General features: G+C 37.2%; 1 protein-coding gene across 1 annotated transcript in view; it reads left to right on the top strand.

Moving 5' to 3' along the window:
• Positions 1-5,061: 5,061 nt before the first annotated feature.
• The window catches only part of LOC125710145 (titin-like), a 181,178-nt gene continuing 172,206 nt past the window's right edge, over positions 5,062-14,033 (top strand). The window contains exons 1-2 of the mRNA XM_048979485.1: positions 5,062-5,086; positions 5,654-5,711. Of these exons, the coding sequence (XP_048835442.1) occupies positions 5,686-5,711 (26 nt within the window). The 5' untranslated portion in view covers positions 5,062-5,086; positions 5,654-5,685. The remainder of the gene's footprint in view (positions 5,087-5,653; positions 5,712-14,033) is intronic.

Raw genomic sequence — 14,033 nt, 5'->3', positions numbered from 1 at the left:
TTTCTGACCTTTATAATCTCCCAGGACTTTCCACATAAGACCTCTAGGTGTCATAGCACCCCTTGCAGGACAGGAGAACAGAGAGAGGAGGAGACCACAGGCAAGCCTGTAACACCATAGCTTGGGGGTCACATCACAGGGCAAACCAACATGCGGTGCCCTCGAAGATGGGAGTTAAGGATAAAAATGCAAAGGGGAAGTCCATTTACGCAGCTGTTGTGGTCAAGATCATAGGTGGCCTTGTGCCATCAGTGCAGGGTATGAGGCTGGGGTACACTTCAATGGGACATTAGACAATTCCAATATTGTCAGTTTAGAGATCCCAGTATTTTTCGACACTACCACTAGCTTGCCATGTTTGGCTAATCAATACCTCATTGAGTTATGTAACTAATCTAATTAATTTAGCTGATGATAAAATGTAATGAATACATGGAATGGTTGAGGTGCCCTTGAGGAGTTTTTGGAACCAAAGCGGTATTAATCTAGCCAGCCCACAATATCGCAGTAACTTTTTAGAGAAGAAAAGAAATGTTTAGTTTTTGTAGTGTTTCCTGTTAATCTGCACGTACCATAATGTTAAATTGTATATTTTTTTCTGAGCATGTATACACTTACAAAAAGTTAAATAGCTTTAAACATTTTCTTTGACTGCCTAAGACCTTATTAGACAACATTAGAGAAATAAGGTTTTGCCTTTTTTAATCGTTAATTTTTTTCTTAATACATTTCGATTGGTATCCACAAGACAGTCTGTGTTTGGAGATATATTTTGCTTTACGCAATTTCCAAAGAATTGACTCTTCAATTGTCTCTTTTTCGCTCAACCACATGGGGGCAGCGCTACGAAACATTGAGCAGCCTATATCTTTGTGCTTCGAGTGCTTTCTAAAGGCCTTCTGTAATGTAAGTTTTAAAATTAAGAAGACGTAGTTTGTATTTGTATATACACATTAGTCAGAGTTTTTATACGTGTTTTTTACATTTATGTTTTTCACCAGAAATTAAATTTAAACAGTGTAAGGCCGAAAACTGTAATTTTTTTAGTACCTTTCCGAATAGCCACACGCAAACGAGCAGTGCACACACCATAGACAACTACGAGGCACCTAAATAACTTAAACCCACGCAAACTCCTCACTAATTACATATATATTTATTACATATCATGTTACTTAAACCGATTGCATGGATATCTAATTTAAAATGATCTATAGTCCTTAAACACATTTTACATATCATGTTACTCTTAATGTTTCATGCTCTGACTCTTTCGCACGTCAGTACCTCATTACACCAGTGGGGGACGAAAGAAGGCACATGTCGGTTGTGAACGGCAGTATTCAGTAATGAACCGAGCGGTCACATTCACTTCCTCGAATTGTTTGAAAGAGCGCATCGTTCATGAAATATGTTATTACAACACATATGTTCCCCCCGGATTATGACCACCATAGTTTTCTATTAAAGACAATTAAACAGCAAACAGGACAGAGGTTTTAGTTCAGCTTCTTTCTTCAAATAATCCTTAATTAGTATATGTCCATATCCTGGTAGCCAACTAACCACTGTAAACAGTTTTTTTCCCTCAATCGGTAAGTGTGGTGTCATTGTTACACCGTATTCTGCGACCGCCGTGATGTTTTACTCCAGTGTCGCTGCTTCACGTGTTTCACGTGCACGAGTCCTCTGCGCATTTTACGTACTGTAATCATTTTAACTTTTTCATGGAATCAGCGTTTTTTGCTTTCTGTTCCTTCCTCTTATTTGTATTTCTTAGTGTCATCTCGGGAGCTGTAATTGGGAATAGCTCTTCTGTATTTTATTTAAAAATACAATTTCGCAAATTATACAGGTGCCTGTAAAAGTGGGTATTTCTGAGCTGTAAGACATGTATCCGATGTTGCGATTGTTCACGTTTGTTCGCTTTTATTTTATTTTTCATATATATTTTTTTCTAAGTGGGCAAAACAAACAAAGAATATAGCCATGTATGTAAATGTAGATTTCAAATAAATAAATGTTTTTAAATGACTTTCTGATAAACAGTTGTTTAGCCAATTTTGCGATATACGAAACTGTGTACTGTGAACTACATATATACCTCGTATATATAATTTGAAGATAAAAGAAGTGTGAAAAGACATTTTGAATGATGTATTGTTGCTTTTCTGCAAGTCACACTGAGGTCACAAAATCTCACATCAGATGTCAGAAAAAGTCACCCCTGACCTGTACATCCCAGTAATGTATTCTTTCCAGGATTATAATTTCTATTTATGATAAATTACCTGAAGAATTTTAAACTGCTGTGTCACGGTGTTTTCCTGGATTTTTATGGGGTCATGCCATCTGACGGCAGCTTTCAGAAAGTGTGACACCTCTGCCATGACTGTACTACAGAAATGGTCTGTCTTTTCTTGATAACTAAAACTTTTTATCATGGTCTTGGCTTGGTTTTAAGGCTTGAACATTTTTTTAATATTTGTGTGCTTTTAAAATGCTTGTAAAAATAATTTGAAATGTACTACTCATTCCCTGCTCCATCAACATTGCTTGTAAATAAAGTGTGCATTCAATATACGCAAGCATTCCCATGTACTATAGTTTATAATAACTAAAAACGTAATGAAGCAAAAATTATTGCTCAGCATTTCTGACATTTGCTTTATAGCAGAGGACTCACAATTTGGGGTTGCTGCCGTCACATGATCCCATAAAAATAAAAAAAGAATATAATTATGTAAAAATTTATTTCTAGGGTGTACCAATGAGCATCAGCAGAGAGTTCACACTTTCTGATAACTTTTTGATTGTCAGATGAGTGACTGAGCTTATTTGTTCCTTCTCGACCGATAAGACAGTGAGTGTCTTGTCCCATTGTGAACCTCAGGCACTGCCAAATAAAATTATTTTGTTATTCAAAGCTGAACGTGAGATTTTGCTGGGGCACAGCACAGAAATACTGAGGCACATCTAGCGACACCTTTAGTCCCCCATTTCCACAGTTTAAAAACTCCCCCTAAACCCCAAGTGAAAACGGTCACACGCAAGCAATCGGTCACTGAAGCACCAAACTGGAAACGACTGAACAACACATAAGTTCGTTGTCACGTATATCACTTTATTTTGTTGTAAATACACAATGACTGAAAATACATACCAGCAACATTATTAATTTAATGCAAACGCAGAAATTTCACTGGAAACGCACCCTCGACCGTTCAAAGCGTTGCCAAAACTCGCTAGGTGCCTCGCTATGTTTGTACATGTAAGTAAAAGTTTTATCACACTGTAAATAGTCTGCAGAGTTTGCAAACCACCCCAACGCCAATTTTAGGTTTATAATGAAGTAATATAGATTTGCCATAAGATTACTCGCGTGAGCGTGACATGCCGAAAGCGTGACTCTCGCGCCAGATGCGTGAGACTTGGCAACCCCGCATTGGAGGAGCGGATGACCTGTAGCCGCGGCCCTGTGGAAGATCCGCCCATGGGTTTGTTTTAGGATGAATGACTTTAGTAACAATTTTTAAATAAAATAAAAGACGCTATTCTTAGTGGTTGGCGCTGGAGGGGGTGCACCCCCGCGACGCCGACCCTGCATTACAATTAGTTTAATTTCAACTAAGATTTTGTCAGTTATTTCTCTCCGTTTCTTTTGATTTAACGTAAATTAAAAGTCTAATGTAATATTTACATTTTAAAGTTACAAATTAACTTAGCAAATTGGCAGTATTTGGTATATACGTAAATACTAGTGGGCGGGAAAGTTGGCGACGCGCGCCACGACTAGACGACAGCGAGCATGAAATTGTGGCGCTGACTGCTTTATGTGCCTTAATTATAATTTTAAATTATTTTCGTCTAGGTAATGTTTTCGTTAACTTTCAACACATGTTTGAAATGCGTTTCGCTTTTCGGCGGTCCAATGGTATGTTTTCCCGTCTGGGCAGTCTTTAAAAATTACACGTTAATTATATGAAATACATTCGTTATGATTATTTGTGGTTCATTAGGTATAATGTTGACTCCGTGAACGAATCAGTGCCATGACTAATATCTTTATGATTAATTAAAAAACTGAACTAGAAAGAATTAATTGCGTTTGTAGGCTGTACGCCATTCTGCCTTTATTATTACTAGTTCTGTTAATATTGAAGCCAAAATATAAAACTTTGGCTGGTAACAGGAGAAGAAGTAGACGTGTGGAGAAGTTTTATGTCAGTTTTCAAGTGACTTAACATAATTTGTTACTATTGGTTGTCTGTGACACTGTAGACCTACAAGGATATTGGAGGCAACTGGAGAATATAGTTGCCTTTCCTAAAAAATGTATTACTTGGCTTTACTTGGTAGTAAAAGAAACCGTTCATCAGCTGGCAGAAAGCACCCTGGAAAGTGATACAAAAGAGGCCTGGAATTCGAATTCTTAAACCTTTGCTTAACCCAGCTAAGGAGATGCTGGGCTGTGCCTGGGAAAGCAGCAGCCAACATTCAAATGAGAAGTTGAGTGAAACCTGATTAAACAAGGGACGTGAAAACCCAGGCAGTGGTGTTCTGTATTGTAGGGGAAATGCAGGCTTTAGAGTGGTAAGGATATGTTTGAGCTATCAAAATGACTGCAGTGCCAACTGGGGAATTGCATACAGCTGTGGAAATGCAAGGATATTTGAATCTGGTCTTAAAAATACAAAAATAAGATATGTTTATAGGGTAGTTGGTATTTTTTTAAAAGTAGCCATGGAAATTTTATAGGCCTTTTCTAAATGACCATTACTGTGAAAATGAATTTTTTTTCTTTGACAACCCATGCAAAAAGGAAAGAACAAAGCACTTGTGAAGTTATTAATACAAATAATTGGCTCACAGAGACACTTACCTTCATTGGTTTAGTAGCAGTACTACTGTTTCAGTAATGTTACAGTAAATGTTACAGTAAATGTGAAGGAATAAACACAAAGCACAGATATTGGTATGTGACGTCTCGGCAAAAAATGTGAAATAACAGTGTTTCCTTTTAGGGATTTTTTTAGAGCAGCTCACAAAGTCAATGAGATGGCAGTTTTAGAAGAGCATGCAAAAAGTAAGCTATCACTTTTAGGAATGCTTTTAGGTGCTTGAATTTTTAGTAGTATCTGTTTTGAGGCATGTAACAGCCCAAAAGGGATTTGGCTTTGAGGTTGCAGTGATTTTGTCCTATTTATCTATTAATTATTTTTTGAATATTTGTAGCTCTCTAATTTAAGCACAAATAAAACTGGGTAGATAAGCATAGTTTATGAAGCACTGAAGTAATACAATTATTTATCACAGTATATGGGTGTGTCCACTCATATGTTTATAGTTATCACAATGGATTTTAAATTTCTTTTGTTCACACACATATGCTTTATTTTGTGTTAATAAAAAGAATGCTATTTTGAAATATTAATCATTTATTGTGGAAAACCCTGCCTTTAATAAGTTAGATTTTTATGATGTTGCAGAATAATACCTTTGTTGGCTTGTTTCTTCTAGTTTTCATGCCTGTTCAATCAAAGAAGGGAAATGTGAAGAAAATAAGATATTATTCTCATTAAGTGGAACAAAATAAAAGCTTCGCTTGCCTTTAAAGTGCAAAAGAGTCATACTGTTTATGTATCTTTTGGAGTTCAGGAACAACAAGGATGAGAAGAAACATCCATGAACACAAGAATCCCCTTTCAAGGGTAAGTTAATGTGTCTAATGCATCCAAATTAGTGTAAATTGATTTCTTCTCAAACCAGTGTTAAGGTCTTGTCAGATGACTGGTCGATGCAGAAGAATTGTAATCTCAAGAGTAAGCTAGTGACAGGGCTTATTGGCTTTGCTTTTGTAGGTCTTCCTTGCTTAAAAAAAGTTTAATTACTTCTTTAGAGATCGTCTAGTCCTGCGTGAGAATTTTTGTTCTCTCAGCTCTATAGCAACTTGGGTTTTTGTGGCTTTGGCCTCCTTGTTTAAATGAACCAATATGTACACTGCTGTCAGTTATTTAAGTACTGTAATTTGTTAAACGTGTACTACAGTGATACCCAATGTATTATTATTGTGTCCCAATCAACACATATATGACTCCCATCTAACAACTTTTGTTCTTCATTGAATTAATATCTTTCAAGAAAGTAATAAATCATTGTATATTTCTAAACTGTTGCTAATATAATGTTAGTTCTTCTTGTGGAGTTTCACCCAAAATGAAAGGACTCATAATAGGTGTATAAGGGTGGAGAACTAAATGGAAATTCTACCAGTCCTGCATCACATGTGTTATATTTGTGTTGTATAACCTATTATGGTTGGGGAGGGGGCAGGGGGGAAGATAGTATCCATCCATCCATCCATCCATCTTCTGTAACTGATTACCCTATTCAGGGTATGTGGATATTGTAAATGATTGTTTAAATTATGACAATGTGTCTGTTATTTGCATTTTTAGCGGCAGGTAAAATAGAGAAAGTTCCCCCTGTCCTGTCTGTAATTGACTATTCCCACTTTGAGACTTAAAAGCTACCCAGCTTTCTTTTCGCATTAAAGTCTAGTGGTAGGCTAGTGGTTGTTTCACTGCCAAGTGAACTGACGTAAAGTAGTAGAAGAAGAAAATGGTGCAAAAATACAAGAGTAACTTATCTCTAGTGTCTTTGATACTATCTCACTAGAGTCATTGATTCATTTTTAACAGATATGAAGAGAACACAATTTACCGAGCATATGCAAAAATTCAAGATTAACTTTAGCAAAAGAGGGAACAGATAAACTTCTAGAATTTCACCTATCCGTCTGGCTCTGTGATTCCCCTCTTCCCCCAATTGGCAAATATTACAAACTGTACTCCCATGCCCACTGAGATTGATTTTATCACTGGCGCTCTGTGCTTTGACCAGTTTGTTGTTGATGTTTCATCATTTTTAATTCCCTCTCATTTCTTTTTCAGCCTCTAAAACTAGCTCAAATGGCCAATTTAGGGGGACCCTACCCATGTCAGCCTAGGCCCCCCCAGTAAGTTAGTCCACTCCAATTTAAACTTCACCCTTGGGTTTCACCTCTCTCCATGTCTTGTGCTTTCATTGACTGTAGCTCGTTGCAACACTCATCGCTAGTCGTAACACTTTTCACACTACAGGGTTTGGAGTTGCCGACGGGTCCAAATATTTAGCCTGCTAGATATCCAATGCTAAGTTCACACTACACAACTTTCCCAGTCGTCCGATTACTATACCTTTCACACTACACAATTTCTCGTCTTGTAATCAGGAATTTTGAAGTTGACTGCACCCCCCAAGACGTCAACATCTCATCCTTTCTCTCCGCAGTCCTCCATCTCCTCAGATTAAAAACTCCCTTCTAAACTTCAACAGGTGAAAAAAGTCACACGCAAGCAATCAGTCCACTGCACCACCTAACACACAACAATTGACACATGACAACAGGGGGTCACACATTCCAAGATCTTTCATCAGGAGGAGTTGTTGATCAGTCTGTCTCTAAACTACATTTTGTCAGGAAATCACACTTGTGAATAACACAGGGAAATAACAATTATAGTGTCAACGTGGTACAAACTGGTGGTACAAACACTGCAGCCAAATGACACCACACATGATTATAATATCCTTGAACAGTTTTTAAATAAATTGACCATTTTACACCTTTTTAAAATTCTCTCTTGGGTTTCCCCTCATCTCCTGTCTTGCTTGCTGTAGCTTGTTGCTGCACCCATTGCCAGTTGCAACACTGTTCAAGCTGCAGGATTTGGAGTTGCTGACAAGTCTAGATATTTAGTATGCTAGATATTTGAGATGCATCTGTGATACATTGGCAACTCTGTTGGATCGTGTCTTTAAACAGCTCACATATAGCGATTGAGCACCAATTTGCCAGTGCCGATCGAACACCGATTTGCCTTGTTGGCGATCTCCAAAAATTGTCGGTGAGCAGAAGATTTGGGCTAAAATTATGTAACAGGTGTCTACAACGGATTGGTGAATCTGTCCAATCGCTTATTTGAACTCATAGTAACGAAATTTCGATTTGCCTCCGACTTGAGGTTTTTGTTGCTGATCACCAAAAACTTTTTGCAGGCTGAAAATGGGGGCTAAAAGAAATGTCTTAATTTGTTTCATTGTGCATTCCAAACTGAAAATGCTATAACTGTAAGGCACACAACGAATATGTGTACTGTTACATCCCTTGTGTTTTCTTTAAATGTAAACCTGAAATGATCTTTAGCAAAATCTGTTTAACAAATGTAACACATATCGAATGGGCAAACATATATCAATTTAATATCGATTTGGGTGGTCATTGCTGATAACCACCACTATAACTTATATATGCTACTGCAATATTATGGCTTGCTATATTAAGTTATTAACACTATTATTAAAATGATTTTTTAAAATTCAGTTTTCTGACATCTTAACAAAAAATTCTGACAAAATTCTGTGGGAACTAACAATGGTCAATAAAAACATGCTTCAATATAATACATGTAGTGTGAATATTTTTTTTCTCAGCAGTCAGATAATGAGGCTCCTATTTAAGTAGAAATACAATTTTAAGGTAAGAGTGCAAAATGTAAGACTTTTGGAGGATGGCATATGTAACAGTGAAGTTTTCACATAGCTGAGTAATGCACATGCATAACTTAAAATACAAGCCGAAATAATTAAGCTAAAAGGTTTAAAAAAATAGCACTGTTGCCTCACACCTCTGGGACCCGGGTTTGAGTCTCTGACTGGGTCACATGTGTGCGGGGTTTGCATGTTCTCCCCATGTCGTCGTGGGGTTTCCTCCGGGTACTCCGGTTTCCCCCCACAGTCCAAAAACATGCTGAGGCTAATTGGAGTTGCTAAATTGCCCATAGGTGTGCATGGGAGAGTGAATGCTGTGTGAGTGTGCCCTGCGATGGGCTGGCCCCCCCATCCTCAGTTGTTCCCTGCCTTGTCCCCATTGCTTCCGGGATAGGCTCCGGACCCCCCGCCACCCAGTAGGATAAGCGGTTTGGAAAATGGATGGATGGATGGATGGATGGATAGTTTGAAGCAATATTCTTGTTTTTCAATATCATAAATTTAAGGCTGAAAACGGTTATGAATGCAAAATAGGTACCTATGTTAATTAAAATTTATATATAACCCATGACTGGTGTCTTACAACTAATGTGCAGAATATTGGAATTAAAGAAAGAACCCTTTATTTGTGAAGTTTTCAGTTTTCATTACATTTTCTCCTAAGGAAACCACTAATTAGCTCAGTGTATATTTTTCATCTGCAGAAATTGATGCTTAATGTTTTGTAACTCTTGGAATAATAGCCAAGAGGCCTCCTGCAAATGAATGAATAACTTTGGTATCATCTTCTTGCGGAAACCTCTTTTGGTATTTTAATAAAATTACTTTGGGAAAATAGCTCTGACTCATCACTTTTAGTAAAATAGTTGAATATTACATTGAAAGCTACTTACCCTGAATGTGGTCCATGTTAGTGATGTCTTATTAAATAGTTATGGAACTGTCACCATATGTGAACACCATGTATCTAAGAAGTAAAAGGGGGATAAATATGGAAATTTATGAAAAAGACTTGCTTTTCAAAATATTTAGTTATAACATTTCCTTTTGACCCAGTAATCCCAACAGCAAAGGCAGTTTCTACCTAACAATGCTTACCCTCTGTGACGGTGGTGTTTTAATCTCCGTTAAATTCACATATATGGTGAAAGTACAAAACAATATATGAAACTATCAAATGTTTTTAGTTGGGGGGAAGGAAATCAAAAGCACATTCAACTTGCTACACGTTAGACTCTAAAACACGAAATGCAAACTCATAAAGACAGGCTAGTTGGTCTAATGTCATGCGCATGAATCAATATCAAGTGTCAGATGGACAATTTATAATGTGGCGTGGCTATTGGGAACTGGCAGCCAGGACTAATCTCTTGGATGCTTGTTAGAAAAGATTATATTACCCTTAGTTCACCTCTCATAATTGTCAGAGTCACCTTAGTTTTTTGCCTCCTAGGCTGCTTGGTGCAGTTGACATGTCTCTAAAAATCAAGTGTTTTTTCTTATAGCATGTTTTCATATTTTCTGCACTTTGGTGTAGAAAAGTTCCTTTCAAACACTCTTGATAATATGAATTTGTTCTAGGAGTCCCATGATTCCCTTTGCTGCTCCTTGCAGGGTCAGTTTGAGGTTTTGATTGTCGTGTGTCTTATGGTCTGTTTTGGATATCTACACTGATCTGAGTACCGTGAAAATATAAAATTGCATCATGTAGCTAGTTATAGTCTGAGATCAGATGATTTTCTGGACCATGTTAAGTGGGTGAGATTGAAGTGTCTGAAATGAGATATATATTAAAGCATTGCCAGTTTCTTATATCATTGAGTTGGAGCTATGCACATAGTAAGTGCAATAATTATGTTGATTAGAAAAAACGGAAAAATAACACATCTTTTTTTACTGATTTAATAAATTCTGAATTGTCACGTTATTCTTTTTTTTTTTTTTTTAAAGAACATTGCTAATAATAGTATGACCTGTATATTATGTAGTCAGTCAATGAATGGTACAGTACAACATTGAAAACTGGGAATATAGACACCACCCCTACCTTTTTTCCATCTGGAAAGCCAGGTGCTACCAGAGCCAGTGACACAGTGTTTTGTGTCTGTAGCTTGCCAGTACAATTGCATCAGTAGTAGTAAAGACATGATTCATTTGTCATCTTTACAAGGTCCCTGCCTCACTGAAGGTCAATTTCATACAGCAGTCACTATGCTATCTCTACAGGCATCTGAGTGTGTATTACCTGCTTTATATGCCGTGCATGGTAGTTAGCTTTTTTGTGTGTAGTCCTAATCTTCAGTCTAAGTTTGTATGACTTTTAAATGCATGAAACAGCAAATTAGCTTGTCATGGATGTCTTAATCACCAAAATAAATGGTTTGAGTTACTTATAAAATAACTGGAAGCTTGATGAGTAATAAGAAAGAGAAACATGATTAATGTATTTATTTTTAAACGAATGATTAAAGTTAATCACATTGAATGGCATCACATCTAAGGTGTCCCCTGATTCACGCCCTGTACTTCCAGCCTCATCACTGTCCTGTACTAGATAAGCTGTCAGGGAAGACACATGGAAGTTGTATCCTGAGGGATGAGGTCAGGAAGTAAAAATTCCTTATTTATGATACCTGCATATAGCTTTTATTTAGTCTCATTAGGGTTCTTTGCAAACTGTGCCCCCTGGACTGTTACAGCATTGTTTCCCTTTTGAATTATTTTTAGCATGGATGTCCCCGTTTAAATTTAGGTCCCTGGCGATGTTCAATCTTGTCAGCCAGTCTGTATCTGCAGTGCTTCCCTACCATCTGTGATGTGTCAGTCTAGTGCAGTGAAGAGATTCCAAGCATATTATTGAGACTCCGGCAACACAGAATAATTTCAGCATTGTTAAAAACACAAGACAGAGGGTGTCTTGCATTCTAGCAAAACTGTACATATTTGACCAAGAATTATAATACATATTTTTGCTTTTTATTTTGAATTCAAAATGTTTTATACTGCCAGATAAGAAGTGGCTGTGCTTGGTTTCCAGTAGCACATGTCAAGAATTATCATCCTTTGTGAGAAGGGGAAAAGCATATTCTGCTTAATTTACAATTTTATAAAGTAGTGGGAATATTGTTTGTGCTATAACAACAGTTTTTATTTGTGTTTAATAACTATTACTCCACTTTTTAAGTTGTATTAATCCCATATATAATGAAATATATAATGCTTCAACTGTAGAGTTAATCTTTTCTCAGCTAGTATATTGCATTGTTTGTTCATTAGGTTGCATTCTCATGTTCCAGTTTGGGAATCAAGGGCTTGGACATGTGGTGGGACATTAAGACACCTGCTGGAAGCTTGTCAATGTCAATGGGGCCTGAAAACTGCTTTTCTTTCACACCATTGATATTTGTGTTCTGCAGCTTGATAAATGGCCTAATGTGTTTTAATGATCCAATAGAAGCAAAAGTTGATCAAAGTGTGTAAGGCTGTGAGACCCATAGGCCTGAAACAACCTTTCGTTGCCCTGGGAACTGTTATCGATTGCACAAGATAAGACAGAGATAGAGATAGGAAGCCATTATTTCAGTGAATCTTATCTCCAGGTTGAGACTTAAAACTACAGTCAAATTTGCGTGTACTTAAAAATCATTCGCAAATACAAGCCATTTGCCCAGTTCTCTTTATCTCTTTATCTCTACAGTATGTTAAAAAATAAATAACCGATACAATGTAAGTAATGATCCTAAGACAGTGTGTCTTCTGCCAGGTGGTTCTATGGTAGTGGAACCAATACACACACTCCACTGCACAACATTTCCATGCCTTGAATATCTTTGGATTTTAGTTCGTTTGAGTCTTGCCACTGCAATTTATTGCGTCTGGATTCCAGAGTTAAACAAGCTTTACTGTGGAGTTCAGTAAACCCTAAACCATAGAAGGGAAATTGTAATTACTTCTAGGATGATTTGCTGCTGGATGTTTTTTTCTTTTTGGCCATGCGGTTTAGGTGCATTTGTTTAGCTGTTTTTCCTTTATTTATTGTGAACTGGCATCCCATTCAAGGTGTATCCCATGTTTTCTGGGGACAGTTGTAGACTGCAACTGTGCACTGGGTATGTGCTTCTGGGATGGTGGATGGATGTAATATAAAACGAATGTATAATGAAAGAATTACATATTTATTGTTATGTGGATTAGTTAATTTGGCATTAAAACTATGGTTTCTCTTTTTGGAAGATGGGCCACTTCAGCTCATACAAAGCTCTGGGTAAGCAGTTTACATTCGCTGAATAATGCATCCTACCTGATGTGTATATAGTACTGTGAAATGAATTTAGCTTTTTATGAATACTGAATTTGTTTATGAATAAATGAATATTCTCATTTAAATAACATTTACTATGTTTAAATGTCCTACCTTGTGTTTTTTTCCATCTGAATCTTAACTAGTACTTTTATAATGCTTCAGTGATTGTGTATTAATTATTTATCATTTTAATATATCTCTTCAGTAAAATATGTTGCTTCCCTAATGTCACAATATGTTTTTGTCCTGATATTTGCGGTAACTGTACATCACTCCCTGCTGACATAGTAATGTTCAAACAGCCTCTAATGAATATGCATGAGTAAACATACTGATACTGATAAGGAGCAGTTGGTGCTGCTTATCAGGTTCAGTTAATGTCATAGAATGAGAGGGCTCCCTCGTTCTCTCTCTATGGACCTGTGAGCCAAAATTCGCTCTAATTTATACTTTACCTATTTTGCTTATGTCTGTTTAATTCATTGTAAACATTTGAAGTTGACACTTCAAACTTTCTCTTCATTGCTGGAGAAGGCAGTATGGCCATTGCAATATGCAGAGATGTTAAAGTTTTGAAATAAGAGCCACTGACTAATGCTTGGCTAATTTATTAATGAGAGGAGACCGTACCATTTCCTAGTTTACCGACACGACATAGGTGGCAAATCACCCCACCCCCTCCACTTCCTTGCTCATCTGTGTTATTGACAGGTCAGAGGGCGTTAGCAGCAGCTGTCTCTGTAATTGCCCTGCAAGCACAACATGAGGCATTGGGATGTTACTAAAGCCCCAGGATGAAGCCATGGGAGGTCAGCTTTTATATTTGCTGCGTGAAACTCATAGTAACTCGGATCCCACCTTGTACGCTGGTTTTCCTCTCTGCAGCAATCAGAAATTCCCCTTGTTCCCTTCCCGAGGTACAGAGTGGAAGCTTGCTATCAGCTGTTCCAAAATGGGAATTGGTGACACATGAGTCACCAGCTCAATGGCTCTTAGGTGGGCATAGCAAAACTCACTAACCAGAAATGGCTCAGCTGTATAAATCTGTATAACTCTAACCTTATCATGCTCCATCTACTAAAACCATTCCTTGATAGAGTGCCGTTCATCCTGTATTCTTTTGCCCTCTTTCTTATGT

The sequence above is a fragment of the Brienomyrus brachyistius genome, chromosome 16, assembly GCF_023856365.1.
Source record: "Brienomyrus brachyistius isolate T26 chromosome 16, BBRACH_0.4, whole genome shotgun sequence".
Classification (NCBI taxonomy): Eukaryota; Metazoa; Chordata; class Actinopteri; order Osteoglossiformes; family Mormyridae; genus Brienomyrus; species Brienomyrus brachyistius.
The sequence above is the reverse complement of the archived record's forward strand: the minus strand, read 5'-3'. Positions and strand labels throughout refer to the sequence as shown.